An 18030-nucleotide genomic window follows, 5' to 3' on the forward strand; every position below is an offset into this window, starting at 1 on the left:
CTCCCAAAAAGATAGAAAAGTGTGCCATGACAATAATTAAGCTCTCTGTTCCAAATTCAACTGAGAACACAAAACACTTTACATGTAGTATGGTCATTCCTTATGTCTTATACTCTTATTATGTTCAACATTTGCATCAGCAATTTGATGTTAAACCTCTAGCATTTTTCATAACAAAAGAAATTTCATGCATTATTCAAAATGATAAATGAATAACTAGGAAACCCCATCATCTACCAAAGTTACATTTAATGTTACTTCCACCAAACTAAAAATAAAGACGTTAAGGACCTAAATTTAAAACTCTTCTGGACACTTTGAAGACTTCACACCTTTATCACCTGTCCAAGTAACACTGCATATAACTATTAATATTGCACTGTACTAAATTGTATAATACATATCACGATAGTAAGTAGTATGATCCCACCTTATGTATCATGTATTGACTCATACTGTTATATACCATTTTGGCTCATTCCATCCCAGAAAAATACAAAGAACGCCATGGAAACAAGTCAGCATAAGCTGATAATATAATACAAGCAACCAGACATCCCACACAAATTGATTTGCTTCAACTCCATTCAAGACAACCCTTTTCCCCCACACTTAATGCACCCAGATAAAGTGGATGCCTCATCATTTGTTATACATATCAACAATCAAAAAAGTGGAAAATAAGACTTCGAACTCACTGCTCATAAGCATTGTTCAAATTCAGAGGAACATGAGCCCTACAACCATTAATATACCATTCAACAAAGATTCAACTCGCTTTCCAATTAGCATTATTATTCTCTAGTCTCCCTAGTTCTCTAGCAATTTTTTAAGGAATTGTTGCAAAATCCATTGTCAATCAATGTTTCCAAAACCAACATCAATGGTATAAAATGCAATTCAACACATCACCTTGCTTTTGCCACTTGTGGAATCCAAAACTTCAAGAATGCAAGAAAAAGAATGTCATTATTATTCTCGTCCCCCTAGTTCTCTAGGTAATTTTTTAAATAATTGCTTCAAAATCAATTGTCAATCGATATTTGCAAAACCAACATTATTGGTACAAAATGCTATTTAACGCACCACCTTGCTTTCACCTAAGATTAGCCATCTAGATACTGCACCCCATACTGGTGCCATGCTGGTACAATATCGGTATGCTTGATACGAGTGTCAATTCGGGGTACACTCGATATACCCTGGTACCAAGTCTTGGTTCAGTAAGCTATGGTATGCCTGGTACAAGGTGGTAATGCACTGGAACAACAAACTTTGCTTTCACCACTTGTGGTATCAAAAAAGTTCAAGAATGCAAGAAAAAGAAAGGTCTGGTAGTGCATCATTCGTGGTCCCATCTAAATAGAAATTGTTTTATAGGCAAGAGCTTTTTTTGTTTTTGAGTTATGTCCTAGTAGCATGAATCTATTCGAAAATATCACTATACCATACAATTCCTAAATATAACTGTGCAAATAAAATTTATGCATGCTTTCAAGTACATCCATTGTCACTAAATCATTTCATTCTACCGAGCTGCTCCCCAGATTTCCATCCTTTATGGATTGGATCTTAAAAGCCTTCATTCTTGTTTACTGTTTTTGGGCTGGAGACACAAGCAGGTTTGAAACAACAAAACTGAAAAGTTCATTTTGCATCCAGTTGACAAATTTATGTAACTTCAACATTATTTCAAAAATCATAACACTTAAAAAGAATCTAGATAATTGCCAATAACATTTTATGTGCAGATATGAAATCAAATAGAACTACAGAATATAGTGAGCTTCAATAGTAAAATAATCATCGTAGTACGAAACCACACCATCAATGTTTCTCCTTTCTAAATAAGAAAGAAAAAAGATAGCCAAAAGGATTGCAGTGGAACGACATATTTTGTCAACTAAATAGCAGCATGACAAGAATTTGAAAAGCTACCTGCACGCCTGCATGGTGTTTCCAGGCTTTATCGAGCTTGTAATCGGTAGAAAGTAATCGGAAATTTGACAAAGCAAGTTCATAGTCTCGCAACATGAAGGCATAATCACCCAAGACTCTAATTTGTGACTCAGTAGAGCTAAATGTATACCTATGGCAAGAGATGTAAAAATGTTTTAGAAGACACATAAACAGAAACTGGAATATCAAAAACAAATGCAAATTCAATATGCTTGCAATAAATCACTTACATAGGACCATTAGGAGCTTCAGGCGTATCTTCTTTTCCTTTTCTCCACCACAAGTTTTTTATTTGATTTCTAAAGCCCTTCCTAGTTGCAGAAACCTAGAAAGACAAAAAGAGTCCATAGAATATAAGTACTTGATATATAAATATGATAATAATACCAAAGAAGTAGTACCTGCTGATTGAGAATGCGTATTTTTTGCTCCATATGTGGAATTACATGATTAGAAGCAAGATCTAGCATGAAATCCCTTATCTACAAAAAAGAAAATCAGTTAAGCACATAAGTTTTCATTATATGTACTTGCTAGAAAAAATGCATGTTATGCAAGCACACTGTCAAACAGCCACAATTAAAATGTCAGATGCTGAAGCTAACCAAACAAATATCCTGATGAGGCACAGCTAAGACACGTCACTTTTATGGCCTCAGCAAGAAAAACAACCTTAGGCCTAACAAATCATGTATTATAAAAGCACAAAGTTTCATAGATGATGCTGTTTAAATTTCATCGATGATTCAAACTTACCCCATTAAGATCATCAACGTCAAGGAAACGAGCAATTTCATGGCTAAGCGAGGCATGAGTTTTCTGATGAGAATGGAAATAAGACACAGCTGCAAACTATTAGTTGTGCTAAACAAACCATATAAAAAATCATTTCCAATTACTTGCTGCCTTTCATAGTAAACTTACATATGGTACCCATGAAATATCTCTCCTATCACCCAGACCTTGAGCAGAATTGATGCACAACAATTTGCAATCATTTGAGCCAAAAGTAGTCTTCATTTCTGCTAAAATGTTGGCCGCTCTTCAAAAAAAAATGAAACAGAATTATGTCTAGCAAGCACAGAAAATTAACTGCAATATGCTAAAATAAATAAACAAACAAATAAATTCTGATAAATATAGAATTTAACCACCAAGGTCTGCAAAATATTGCAAACTGCAGTGGTGATAAAGAAAAGTATACATCAGGAAAATACTGATTTCAATTAGCACAAGATGGTGAAAAAAAAATATCCATTAGGATTATAAAAAAAGCTCGTGCACTTTCTCATTCCAACAAAAATCCCCATCCGATCTCTAAGTTCAAGGGGCCATTGCTTGGTGCTATGGTAAAGGTTTGGACTGATAAGCACAATGGCATGGGTTCAAGTTCTGAGGCAGCCACTTTGTGACAAAAAAAAAAAAGCTAAATGTTAGATCTATCCCCACTTTGCCCCTCCCAGGAACCCGAATTGCCGGGATCATAAATGGGCAATGTCCTTTTTTTCTCTTTAAGTTCAACAAGTCATTGGCAAGTATTACTCAAAGAGTTGGTCTTCTGTCCAGTGGTACTACTACAAAAGAAACAGTAATCTGCTATCAGAAACTCCTTCACAATTGCTTGAACTGTCCCCTTCAAGAACCCTAGTGATTCCTCATGAAATAAAGAAATTAAACAATCACAAAAACTCCAAATGATAAAAGTAGGAAATAAGGGTACAGGAGGCATGTCCGTAGTCATGATATGCAGCATGCTCATTGCTGGACTTGCATTATAATGCCATATCAAAAAAGCCAGTATGTAACTGTTTGGGTACTGCTAACAACTTCAAAGCAGACTTTAACATAGATGACCAACATAGTTTTGGAATGGGGTTAGGCAGTTCCACCCAGAACTTCAATGCAACTAATGTGAGCTGCTATTAAGATTACTCTAAGTGAACATCCCAAACCACCATCATAGTGGCATGAGAAAACTTGGCCCGTACATTTCATCATGTTATTACAAAAATTAAAAAAACAAACAAGAAGAAGAAACAAAGAAGCGTCCATCATATTATATGATCAATTAACATTATCTATGGACGGTGTCCTCGTTTTACTATGATTCAATAGGGAAATATAAATCCAAACAGATTCTGTCTAAAGCAACGTATGCGGAACCAACCAAACCGACGTACCAGTGAAGACCAGTACCGGTTCGGTACCGGTACCGAACCAACCAACTGCAAAAAAAAAAAAAAAAAAAAATCCGCGACGTGCGTGGGGCTTCGTGGGCTCCCGCATGGGTTCGTTGCCCCATGCATGGATGCCCTTTTTTCTTTTCTTTTTTTTTCCATTTCCTTTTTCTTCCTCCTTACCGAACTCTCTTCCTCTTCCCCTCTCCTCCTCTCTTCCCCTCTCTTTCCCCCTTCTCCCGCAAGCAAAGAAGGGGCCGGAATTGCGAGCAAGACAGGTGATCCTCGTCGGCCTGAGGCCCGTTGCAACAGGTAGGCTTCTTCTCTTCTTCCTCTTCTTCCTCTTTTTCCTCTTCTTCTTCCTCTTCTTTCTTCCTCTTCTTTCCTCTTCTTCCCCTTCTTCTTCCCCGGTGCCGGTACCGGGCTTGTACCGGTTCGAACCGGACCGGTCCACACCGGTACCACGTTGTACCGGTGGGAACTGCACCGGTTCGCACCGGTACGGGCAAGGAGTCGTTCGGTTCCGACCCCAAATGAGTCAAAACTGAATTCTATAGTTGTACCGTACCGGTGTTGGTCGGTACCGATATGGTACAGGCTGGTCGGTTCCGACCGGTTCAACAAACCCTGGTTTAAAGTAGCATTTTTTAACAAGAATCAAAAAACTTTCTACTTGGACAAGAGAAATATATTATAAATTATCAAATGATATATCCTCGCTGAAAAATTATCTATTTGTTGAGTCAAATGTAACCACTTTTGACCAAACTGGAGATGGCTTATCTTAACAATCAACAAAGATATCCAAAGGCAACCATGTCAACACTGAAGTGCCTGAAGCAGGAACCGGATATGGAATTGTAAGACCATTTGAAGTAAGCGCAAAAAAGAAAAGAAATATATAAATATCTGCTTCTAATATGATTTGGATGTGTATTTGATTTTAGCAGTAGTAGCTCAAAAATGGGGCAACTTATTTGATAAAATTATAAAAATGGCAGCTGGTAGATGAGGTTGACGTTTATTTGTAGTGAGTCAGGATTGAGAGCATGAAAAGGGAACTCAAAATCAGTATATCCCTCATCTATCTCATCGTGAATATATTAAGTGCATTGTTTACAATAGCTCATACAAGGCTTATTAAGAAAAGAATAACAGGTTCAGTGACATAGTTCAGGCAGATAAACCATAATCTATAAAAGGAATAAACAAAAATACTTTTCTGCAGTGCCATCTTGGTTATCGTGCAGTAACAGATAATGTTTCAATATCTTGGGATCCATAGCGCCATCATTCAGAAGAGAGGGCAACTGATCTGTGTTGAAAAGATCAACAAATCTGTTGATAGGTTGTTCATCCTTTGATGACACGACTAAAAGACCTGCACATCAATTCACATTCATGATCCATGCACATAAGTGAGAATACAACATAAACCAATACATCAAAAAATGATAAAATAGAGGGTCATAGATCATAGTACAGTCACAATGCTCTAATTAATAAGTATATGCATCATTTATTAAAAATGAAGACAAGTTTCAGAACTTACATGCCACTGGGTGGTCAAAAGTTTCATGCTCTGAAAAGGACAGAGTCCGTATAAGCTCTTTATTAAAGGTCTGAATCCATGATGGGCATAAGTGAGATACAGATTCTGCACACAAATATCAGAAAATATCAGACACAAGAATGAGTTTGTTTAGTTGTGCCCATAATTTTCCAACATCAATTTTCTTATAAAAGAATATTCTTCCACCACATGACAGTAAGTTCATCTTAAACACCTAGCTCAATATGTACCCCAAAAAAAAAAACATTTAGCTGAAAGATCATGGATCAATTTACTAAGTGCATCCTTCAATTAAGCAATTTCAGTAGACTGCATGTCAGAAACAGACACTATTACAATAGCATTGAAACCATGCAATACAGTAAAACCCATGTAACACATTTATTGAAATCAATTGGGATTATAAAACAGATAAACAAACAAAAGTTTTTTCAGAAAACTTTCCTATATAGCAATTTGAAGAAAAAAAAAAATTGCTTAGAACAAGGTCCGCCGAACCAGTACCAAAACCCATACTAGTTGGCGACCGGTTCAGTACCGTACCGACATACGGTACGAGTGGCATACCGGCTCGGTACCGTACATCCACACGGTACAAGTGGCGTACTGGTTCAGTACCGTACATACACACGGTACAGGTGGCATGCCAGTTCGGTACCATACAGACACATGGTACGGGTGGCGTGCCGATTCGAAACCGAAACACCAATTTTTTTAAATATTTTTTTTAAAGTTTGAATTAATGGTAATCAATTTTTTTTTCAATTTTTCAATGATTTTTGGTATAATTTGATGTTTCTTGATGTTTTTTTATGTTTCTATCATCCCAATACATCCTAAATGATGCCTCTTGATGTTTTAGAGTGATGTAAAGATAAAATAATTTTAAGTATAATTTTTGTTTCTAGAATGCTTTGCATGCTAAAAGAAGCAACATGAAATATCCTAAAATTAATTAGTGAGATACAAAACAAAAAATGATATAATCCATTATATTATATTTTAAAGTACAATATACATACCGATATCTAAAATCTTGTCGAGTGGCAATGTCTCTCGTAAATATCCGGATCATTAACATAATCGGGACGCACATCAACCATCCCTCTAACCAAGCAGCATTGCAGTCCTATACGCTCATCCCATAAGGAATGTGCTCTAGATTATAGCCAGTCTCGAATCTCTTACTAAAGCTCTGGCTCTCGAAAGTGTCCTCTGGCTGATAATACAGCTGTGGAGAGGCCCATCCGAATATGCTGGAAGCAAAATCCGACCTATAAGATGCTCTAGGCTGTGTAGAGTAGTAGCCACCGGAAGACGATGCCTCAAACACACTATATCCATATCCGTATCCGTATGAATCATAAGCTGCCTATGGCTACAAGTAATAGGGTCTAGCATATAACTCGGAACCTGATACGACTATAAATCCTACTCCACATGTGAGATCATCTGCATCTACATCGTGTCCTGAACAACCTCGAAAAGCCCGTCTCCTATAGCAGTCGTACCCTTGCGAGATTTTACAATTATTTTTTGAATTTTATTTATTTATTAATTTTTAATCCAAAAACATATTTTTTTCATTTAAAAAAATTTATATGTAAAAAAAATTAAAAATTTTAGCGGGATTGTGTGGATCATCTATATATCTACAACATAGCATAACCTCCCCTTATTTTGGAATTTTCTCGACATTGAAAAAAATGGAGGAAATGAGGTAGAGGAGAGCTATCGTACCTTGTTTTGGATTAAATCCTTCTTGAATCGTTAAAATTGGCGTATTTTTGGTGAATAGGGAGGAGTTGAAAAAAATGAAAAGGAAGGGCCTGAGAAGCCTTCTTAGGCCTTCCCATTACTTAAAACAAGAGGGGAACCAAACTGGTTTGGACCGATGCGAACTGCTCGGTTCACACCGGTTTCACTCCAAACCGTCCGGTTCGGAGCAGTTCAGAGGGTGGTCCCATTTTTCATAGCCGAACCGACCCAGTTCTGCACTAGTTCAGCTCCGTACAACACCTGAACTGGATAGTTCAGGCCGGTTCTGCGGACCTTGGCCTAGAAGGTATGTCCCTGCAATAGATAGATGGAGAATTGACTAGAACACCAGATATAGCTATGAAGAATGAAATAGAAAAAACAAATCTTACATTTATGCTGCCTCAACCTAGCAACTCCTAGCAATCAATGGAATCCTAACCTTTCCAGGGAAAAAAACCAAGCTCTTGGGTTGGTTTCTGATTGAGAACTCTTGAGCAAAAATTATAGCGTCGACTTATTCTCATGGTTAAAATTCTTTGAAAAATAAACATTGACAACACTTGCAGAAAATTTGCTGTATATCAAGATCCAACATGTAACAAAAGGAATATTGAGAAAGAGGTTCCACTTAAAGGAACGGCAAAGAAGAAAGGCCATTACTTTAAAAGATATGGCAGCAAAGGCAAGGAGACTAAAATATTACACTCGGATGGACTTGGATGGATCAATCAAGTCTCTAAGATGCAAATAACCATATAAGATCTCATTAGAACTATTACATATGAGTTAACCAGTCACACAATTATTTACCGTATAACTGGAATCCCAATTTGAGCAACTTTTGTGGTTCCATAAGCTTAAAATATGAAAGGAATGACATCAAACTTTCATAATCCCTGCTACATTTTCAAGTAGTCAAAGTCGGCCTAGATTTCCAAGATAGACCTTTACACATGTGCTCGCAACGAGTTAAACCTACTAGCGATTTAACGTATTACAAGGCCTGGCTCCTTTCATGTCAGCAGCACAAGAGGGTTGATCATTCATGTGAAAACCAAGGGGCTAGCTCATGGTTCCCCACTTAGTGCAAGCTTCATAGTAAGGTATGCCGTACCGAACCGAACCGAATGATACGGATTTGGTACCGTGCATACCATACCATTTCGGTTCGGTACTGGTATGCGGTACAGAAAGTGTATCAACACTCGGTATGCCGAATCGGCACCCGTACCGAGCGTACCGACATAGTAACAAGGTGGCACCGGTGCAAAGCCCGATACCGAGACGACATACCTTGCTTCATAAACTAAGTCCATGAATTGTACCAACTCTCTCTCTCTCTCTCAACACAACGGAACCAAGGTAATAAACCATGGCAAACCTAATCAAAAAGGAATGTTCTAGTTTAAACAAGAAATCTATACAAGTACAAGAATTTAAATGGTTGGCCTTGAGTGTCAAATTTGCATTTACAAATATTTGCACTTTAAGTTGTTCAAACAAATACACAAAGCAAGGTTCTTAATCCTTTACATAGCCATTCATTGAGGAAAGAAAATCGTCTTCTTAGATGACCCTACAGGGCAGAATATGAATCATTTTGTCTTCTTTTTTTCCTTTTGCTGATTAGATGCTTTTTAATTAATTGCTAGGTCAAATTGTAAGTGTAAAATATCATAATACAAAGGAACTTGCGAGCTTTAAGGATTACCTACAAAAAGAATGAAAGCATAGGTGGCAAAAGAAAAGCCACATAGACACTTTAAGTAGTGCATCCAAGAACTTTAGAGACTAGAGACCTTTTGAAGTCTATGAATCAGCATATGCTTTTGCTAAACCTTGCTTTCCCTATTATCTAAAATTCCCACAAAAAATGTATAGAGAATGAGACTTCAAGCCTTCAATGATTCAAACAATTGAGATAGCAGGAGAGAAATAACCGCACTATGATACACTTTGTCAAAGGTGGAATCAAACCTTAAAAAATTAAAGGCCCTAATAAGTCACGAGAATGATGAACATAAGAATTTTATTATATTCTCAAAGAACACAAAGTTGATAGTCCACCTGACTGTACAAAGGTCCAATGCAATTTTTTTTTAAAAAAAAGGAAAGACAAGTCACAACACCTAGCCAAGCATCCTTTTATATATTTTATAATCAAAATTGATCTAAATTCTAGTCCAATTTTATCATAGCTCATAAAGTATCTCCTTACAACTAGGAGTAGCGATGATGATAGAGCTTTGCACATCTGCACGTTGAAGCTATTAACATAATCCCTTCTTTTTCTTCACATCCAACATCCTTACAAAGCTATCTCCATCTCTTTAATCCCACCTATTAGTAACTCATCCATCCCTTCACCCTTAACCTTCCCAAATTCATAAATCAGAAGAAATCCATCTATACCATGCCCCCATCATCCCTAGGACAAATACTTTGGATATCCTCTGATCTAGCAAATGAAGGGCAAAACCTTCAACATGTGTAATGCACAATGGTTGCATAAAGAAGCTCTAACAACGGTAGGTCTTTTGCTTAAGCAGTACTACTGCACTACATAACACATGCCTATCAAGTTTTTTCACTATATAGTCAAAGTTGTATTTATTAATCTTCCCAAGTGTAAAGGAAGTTTTAATTCACATGTGCATATCCCATTTGTCTGTTGTCAACCTTCATCTGCATTGTAAGTAAAGAAGTTTATGTAATGCTTCTTAGACAGCCATAAAAATAAAAATTCAATTTCAACAAAATAAGTGGATAGATGCTAGCAAAAGGTATGTTATCTCACTGCTGAGTATGGTTTCAAGTTGTGGTGGATCAGAAAGCAAATCAGGTAGTGTATTTTCACTGGCATCACAAACCACCTTCTTCAAATGCTCTTCTGCAGCCTGATTTTAAAAAGTCAAAGTCAATATCAGAGGACAACAAAAGTCACATTCAGTTTTTGCATGTAATTCACCAACAATAAACTATTGCATCACATATTCATGCTTTTTTTAACTTATCAACATGAAAAATTGTTTCTTTCATAGACACAACTAGCACCGTACCAGTTCCCCGGTGAGACAACTCGGTATAGGCTGTGTCAGGCCAGTGCCGAGAGAGGGCACACTGCCGGAGCCGTAGAAGGAGAAAAGAAAGAGAGAACAAGTGGGAGAGGGAGGAAGAAGGAGAGACGGCAGACGCCAGCGGAGGGCCGCAGGGGGGCGGCAGAGGCCGCAGCAGCCGAGGCCGCGGTCGGTTCCCCTGTTTCGAAGAAAATAGAGGTCCGGCCGCCTCTTCTCCCTCCCTCTCCCACTCGCTCTCTCTCTCTTCTTCTTCTCCGGATCCAGCAGCATGCCATTTTTACAGGTCGAACCGTAGCGGCGAGCCACCGATCAGCTCGGAACGAGCGGAACCGCCCGATTCGGGACAGTTACGCCGACCATGATTCACACAATAAATAAATGATAAAGGCTTCGCATAAATGCTTATGCTTCATAACAATTTAAGCAATAAATACAAGGTGGCAATTGGGTCTAGTCGGATCGGATTCGTGTCGGCTCAAAAAAATTTCACCTAAAACCGACCTATTTATTAAGGGCCTGTTTGAATCTTCCTACATGATTGGTCTAAAAATCCTATAGGATTCATGGATTGAGCTATCCATTTAAGCATGGCCATGTATCAACTAAACACCACCTAGCCCAAATCCTGTCAGAAAAAAGCCTTATAGGTCTTTTTTTTTTTGGTTCTTGCAGCCCGAAGGCTAAGATCTAGGCTAGGTTTAGATGGTATTTTAGAAAATGCAAGCTAGATGGGCCAACAAGCCTGATTCCTACAGAATTTTCAGCAAAATCCTATAGGAATATCCAAATAGGCCCTAAATATGTAAAAATCCCGATCCCAACCCAAACTTGTTATTAACCAGGTAACCCAACCTATCCCACATTACCTGTTTATTCAACAGGTTAATCATATTAAATAGGTTAAACAAGTTAAGTGGATTTTTAAAGGGTTAAATAGGTTTAAACAGGTTAAACAAGTTACGTCGGTCAAATTAAACATGCATAAAATGGGTTAAGTAGGTTTTAAATGGGTCAAACAAGTTTCAAACGGGTTAAAGAGGTCAAGCCATAACCTGACCAATTATTAAACAAGTCAAATGAGTGTGTCAAAGACTCAAAGGTCTAAATCTGAACCCGACCTATTTAATAAATAGGTCTAGATGGATTACTTGTTTATAACCCGAACCTACTTAAAACAGGTCAATTGGTGAGTTGGGTCTTAAATTGCCACCCCTAGTGAAAAAGATTAGTATAGCTCAAAAGAGTAATGTTAAATATGTTAAATATGTTAAATGCAGTAAAACTAGTATTGTTGTCATGCAACACATGAAGAATTAAATAAGGATGAGAATGGCAATTGCACTGCAACAATGTGGTTTTATATAAAGAATAATATGACATCATAGACCCGAAGATAATCATGTTTCCCTACACAATCATGGAACTAAAATTAGAATAAACTACAAAATAATTGGAAAAGAAATTAAAATGTAACAACTTAGTTATGTGCTGACATGAGGGAACAAGAATAAGGTCCCAACTTCCAACATGCACTCCTAATGACTTAGAAGACTTTTTTAAAGAAGAAAATGGTATTTACCTAAAATAAAAATTGATCGACAAAATAAATGGCAAATGTTGTACTCATAAATCCAGAGAAATCAAACACTAGTTGTCCTATGCAAGATAGAAGATCAAATAAGAAAAAGAAAGGTACAATACATTCGCAGGATTATAAATCTTATCTTCTAATATTCCTACAACAATTTTTTCGCAAGCTTAGTGGTATACATTGTCGCAGTAGCCTACAAAAGTGTATTTGACTTCAGTTGTCCCACTCTAAGCCTATTCAAGACTTCCAGGCCTCGCATCTATTGCTCAACCATTTTTATAAGTCAAAGAATCTTCTTGTCCCTCAGAACCAACTGACACTTCATTTCTGCACCACAATGGCAGCAACCAGTATCTGTGAAATTGCACAACTTCACAAGAAGAGTCATGAGCATCCCTGCTTTAGTTTGTTGTATTCCTTAAACCATAAACATGGAAACTGTCATTCCTAAGAACTCTCCATGTTCTCACTTCAAATCCCCTGGTTGCTCCCATCTTCTACATGATAAAGTTCCAGCCAATGTCTGTTGTGTCGGAACCGGGGCCCGAATCGGTTGCCCGACGGCACGGGTCGGTACGCCCCCATACCGTTTCATGCCAGGCCCGTACCAACACAGTAAAGAAGGCATGGAAGAGGGAGAACAGGGGAACGGAAAAGAGAGAGAGAAGGGGGAGAGAGGGAGGGAGAGAGAACGAGCATGGCGGAGGCCAGCGGAGGTCCAGCGGAGCTGTGCGGAAGAGGGGCTCCGCTCCGGTTCCCTTGTTTTGTTCGAAACAGGGGACCCCATTCCTCCGCAGCCCTCTCTCTTCCTTCCTCTCCCTCTCCCTCCCTCCCCCACTCGCTCTCTCTCTCTTTGTTCCTCTATTTCCTTCTCCTCCTCTATCGACTTTTATTTCGTTTCGGTCGCCGGAATCATCCCGGTCCACCGTCGGTACGGCTTGGTATGCCCCAACCGCCTGGTTCGGGACGGTTCCGCTGACCATAGTTCCAGTCATATTTTCTGCTAATAACAATGTGGGACTTTTACCTAGATATCTGAAGTTAGTATATCTATAAACAGTACAAGGGCTAGCGCTGAATTTGCAACTGCACCACCTACCTAAGAATGGAAACAGAACATTCTATTCTATAGAAATATAACAATGAGAAGAATAACAATATGAATGCATATGGGTTTTTTACTTCAATCAAAAGCAAGACTCGATCTCCAATCAAGATTTAAAATTTTAAACAATACAATAACTTCATATTTAATCTACGTAGTGATTAAAACATTACCTCATAATTTTGCTGGCATACGTCAGAAGCATAAACTAGTCGTAGCTTGAACATCTGCAGCCTGTAAGGTTGATCACTCGCAGTACGAACAGGTACTGAACAAGAAATTTACAGCAAAATGAAATTTCTGGTGCCAAAAATGTTTCACGGAATGAAATAAAATACTATTTCCCTACCATCAATTTTGTTAAACAGAGAGAATGGGAGAAGCATCTCAACAAAATTTAGTCCATTCTTTTGGCAAGCATCTTCAGCAAGAGGAGTTGAGAGGACCATGACAACAGGAGTTAGCTCTTCCAGAAGCAATCTTCCCAAAAATGAATTTACTAGATCCATCTTATTTTCTGAAGGCAGTGACATCAGGCTTTCTCTCAGAACAGATGCCTCTGCTATCTACTGTCTAAGCAGGTAACGGTAATAACCAACTCTTTTCAATGGTGTATCATCATAGTATTAACAGGTATTCAGCAATAAACTCTCAATCTATACCTGTGATTAGGACAAAGCAAACTATAAGCAAATGATATGCATAGTATTCAATAATGTGCAGGTGTGCATAATGCACATGGAGAGAGTGATTGCCCAGGGACAAAATACAGAATAAGCAAATAGTCCTAAGTAGAAAGCACATAATAATGCAATAATTCTATGTGCATAACTGATACTTATAAGCCCTACAATTCGAGCTACATCAGACAATAAATTCCAAATTAAAATAGGAAAATGTCATTCCTTGAAACTGGGGAGGCCATTCGATGCTTGAATACCAATATATAGTGGTGGTGGACAGTGCTACCATTTAGACATCACTATCAATGTACCATGTTATAGCATGATATTGGTTCAACTTTCCCAGCAATTAAAATTTTTTAAGAATTACACAAAAGAAATTATGCCATGAATAATTTCAATTTGACATTTTCTTTTCCCGAGACATGATCCAGTAGTAGTTAAGTTCAAATATGCATGTAACAGCATGAAAATTTACACATCATTAGTCATGCAAAATCAACAGCAAGCTACAGACTTGAGTAAGTAGCATGATAACAGTTCATCTCCTACTATTTAGAACATAAAATAGATCACATGATGAACAAATAGAAAAGCATCAACTCTGGTTTAGTCCAGACAAAGCTTTTGAAAATAACATTCTCCCAAAGCCACCAAATGCACAAAGAATACAATACATTGCAGAAATCTATCCTTCCAGTACAATATGGCTGCCGATATTTACACTCATTAGTTCAAGAAAACCTATAAAGATGGCAGAATTCACCATCTAAACAACAACGGAAGTCATGACTTGCAATCAAACTCTAGATTCAAATTCCTCGATCACTACAGAGTGCCATATTAAATTGGTACCTCCAAACCGAGATCTGGGACTTCCCTTGCAGCAAAAACTGGAAGAGATCAATTTTTACAAGGAATTGAAACCCAAGACCAAAAAATGTTCCCCAATAACTTTTTTGGAAGGCAGCTTAAACGCAATCTAGGAATCAAAAAGTCGGAGAAGAGACGCGGGATCGGTGGAGAGAAAAGATGAGGGAGGGTTCTAAAGATCGGGCCTTCATCCGCGCTTCGGCCGGCATTATAGGGGCGGCCCACAACGTCCACCGGTAGAGGAGAATGGGAGGACTGCTGGTGTCTAGTTATTTAGTGGGCTCGATTCATTAAACGCAACCTAGCCTTAATATGCTGAGCAATTGGAGCGTTGGAATGGGTTTCGCTGGTATAAAGTCCGATAACCAAACTAAGGAAATCTGGGGCTAGGGATGTGCAATAATTCTTCGTCAAGGAGAGATGGTCAGAGAAGAGTTAGAGGCGGCCGACTTCGAATATAGCGAAGAAATTGATGGATCTATGGAATAGGAGAGCTCTAAAATTGGAATAATCCAACAATTTCTCGCAGGGATTCAAACCAAGAATTGCTCCTCTTGATAGAAATCATGAAGGGGAAAATTTTCAAGAAAAAAGAGATGGTGCTTACCTCATCTCCGGCAAGGACTTGGCGATGGCACAACAAGCTCATTAACAGGGCACCACGAGCAAGAAAATAGAGACAGAAGAAACGAAGAGAGGAATAAAGAGCTTTTGGTGCTATTCTTCTCGGGTGGCTATGCCAGGGTTTTATAGGTAGTGAAATCCCCCTACCGTTCGGAGTTTGAGGAGAGGGCGGAGTTCGCCGCCTTCTCTACGTCGAACAGGGGATCTGCGGCATCCGCCCCTTCTTTGTTTTATTTTATTTTTTAGATTTTTTTTCATGAATATCCTCCTAAATATCCAATTTTACATCAATATCCTTCCAAATTTATATATATATATATATATCATTGTAAAACACTTATTTTGCTGTCCTATCCTTTTTTCTATTCTTATTTTTACATATATACCCATATCATCTAACGCCATTAAAAAATTAACAGTTTCAAATTAAAATAACTGGAATACCCTTAAATGGATGGATGTGCAAAAAGAAATATTTATAAGATGATCGCGATGGAGGACAAAAAATAATTTTAAATTTTTATTTTATTTATTTAAAATAAATATGGTTTTTATTAACGGTGTTAGAAAAACCATTATATTAGATGCATTTGTGCAAAAATAATGTTTTATGAGGATACAAAAATAAATATAAATTTTAAAAAGGTATTCACACAAATTTGAATTTTTAGAAAGATATCCATGCAAAAAATTCTATTTTTTTCTACTATTCAATAAGGCAGCATCTTAGTTGTTTAGTAGCAGACCTTTGGGCTATGCTCTGCCAATGACCCAAAGGCTGGGCTAGGCATTACACAAAGTGAAAGCTTGAAGGTAGAAACTCCCAAATAATATAAATCATCTAATAAGATGCATGTGCTAAAGTGGAGTCTCAGATGTCTCGAGCAATCAAAGGTTTTTCAACAATAATTAGTTCAATAACCTTTGTAGCTTGGATGGAGGCTCTTTCAATAACAAACCTTGGGGGAATTATCATTATTCTTAAATATATGGCTATTTCTCTCAAGCCAGATATTTTATGCAATATATGCAGCCCTACTATATAAGAGTTTTTCGTTGGATCTATTCCTATTGGGCTTAAAGAATTCAATGAATACTTTAGCAGGAGAAGGATCCATAATACGTATAAGAGGAATATCTAACTATTGCCATATCTATCTTGCTTTTGAGCACTAGAAAAGAACATGGGCTATTGTCTCCTCTTCTGTAAAACAACAGTTACAATAAGAAATAATATTCAACCCCTTCTGATTAGAACTCCTCTACAAGGGATTCGTCCTACACTAATTTCTATAAGAATAACGCCACTCTCAGGTGTACAACACACTTCCAGGCCCCAAGAACTATCTCTCCCATTGCTTGGAGAACCCTTAAGGAGCTTGTGGAGATCTCTAGCCCGAACTTTAGAGCTACAATCCAATCCCCACATCATTTTATTGGCACATTATGATAAGGAATGGCAATAGACAATCTTATTTGCCAAGTGATCCCCAAATAATTGGTTTATAAGAGAGGAGTTCCGGCAGTTCTCACTTGGAATGAGGAGATCCTTTACCTTCATGTTCTCCAAGGCTTCTTGATTCATATGAGTGGGCCATGCTACCAAAAAGAAATTAATTATCCATGCATCATATTGCACACCAACTATTCGACCATCACTAATTATCCATCGGATTTTAGACCACAGCATTGGAGCAAAATAGCAGATCTCTTTCCTAAAACTAGAGCAATTGCAGCGTGGTAGATTTTAGGGGAACAAAGCTTGCATTCCATATTTGGCTCTCATCAGTGAGCCCCAAATATTATCTGGTTCAAGAATATATTTTATTGTATGTTTAGTCCACATTGCTTCCTTTCTTACAATGAAAGATTGGATTCCCAATCCTCCATCCTACAGCGGTCGCATTACCTTATCCCATGCCACAAGGTGCACCCTTCTTTCCTCTCCCTAGTCACCCTAAATGACATTTTTAAAAATTTGCTCTATTTTCTGCAGAGAAGTCCTAGGAACAATAGTATTTGTTATGTTGGAATGGAAGAAAACACTAACTTGAGCAAAGTTATTCTGCCCATCATAGAGAAACATTAAACTTCCAACTATCCAATCTTTCCTGATGCTCTATTCCATTTCCCTGCATCCAAGCCTCTAGAATCTTTTACTTGTTATTGGAACACCTAAGTATTTCCATACTCCTTCCTGTTCATCCACCCACAAAGATTTTTTGATGGCATCTTTCAATACAGGCTTGATCTTCGAGCGAAATCGAATCGCTGATTTCTACTGATTCATATTCTGGCTTGAAGTAACACGATAATCCTCCATAATCTTCCATAGGACTACTGCATTTGCTATTGATGCCTTAGCAAGTAATAAAGAGTCATCAGCAAAGAAAAGATGGGAGATCGCCTGAGCACCTGAGGATGGTTGGAAAGCTTCAATAGTATGGTTCCTTGTGGTTGCCCTTAATGATCTAGATAGAACATTTGCACGAATTATAAAAAGGTAAAGAGGCATAGGACAATCTTGACAAAGGTTGACCAATGATCGGAATGAGAATAACAAAGAAAGACATTTGAATACAACCAAAATCCATTCGATCCAAGTTT

At 37.8% G+C, this 18030-nt stretch overlaps 1 protein-coding gene across 1 annotated transcript in view; it reads right to left on the reverse strand.

The window, feature by feature from the left end:
• Positions 1-15645, reverse strand: part of LOC103705726 (trafficking protein particle complex subunit 8) — a 42356-nt gene extending 26711 nt beyond the window's left edge. The window contains 11 exon segments of the mRNA XM_017842411.3: positions 1939-2089; positions 2190-2284; positions 2361-2441; positions 2716-2778; positions 2884-3001; positions 5355-5517; positions 5689-5793; positions 10268-10367; positions 13417-13511; positions 13593-13905; positions 15407-15645. Coding sequence (XP_017697900.2) covers positions 1939-2089; positions 2190-2284; positions 2361-2441; positions 2716-2778; positions 2884-3001; positions 5355-5517; positions 5689-5793; positions 10268-10367; positions 13417-13511; positions 13593-13776 — 1155 coding nt within the window. The 5' untranslated portion in view covers positions 13777-13905; positions 15407-15645.
• Between the last annotated feature and the right edge of the window lie 2385 nt (positions 15646-18030).

Source organism: Phoenix dactylifera, chromosome 16 (assembly GCF_009389715.1).
Source record: "Phoenix dactylifera cultivar Barhee BC4 chromosome 16, palm_55x_up_171113_PBpolish2nd_filt_p, whole genome shotgun sequence".
In the NCBI taxonomy this organism is placed as follows: Eukaryota; Viridiplantae; Streptophyta; class Magnoliopsida; order Arecales; family Arecaceae; genus Phoenix; species Phoenix dactylifera.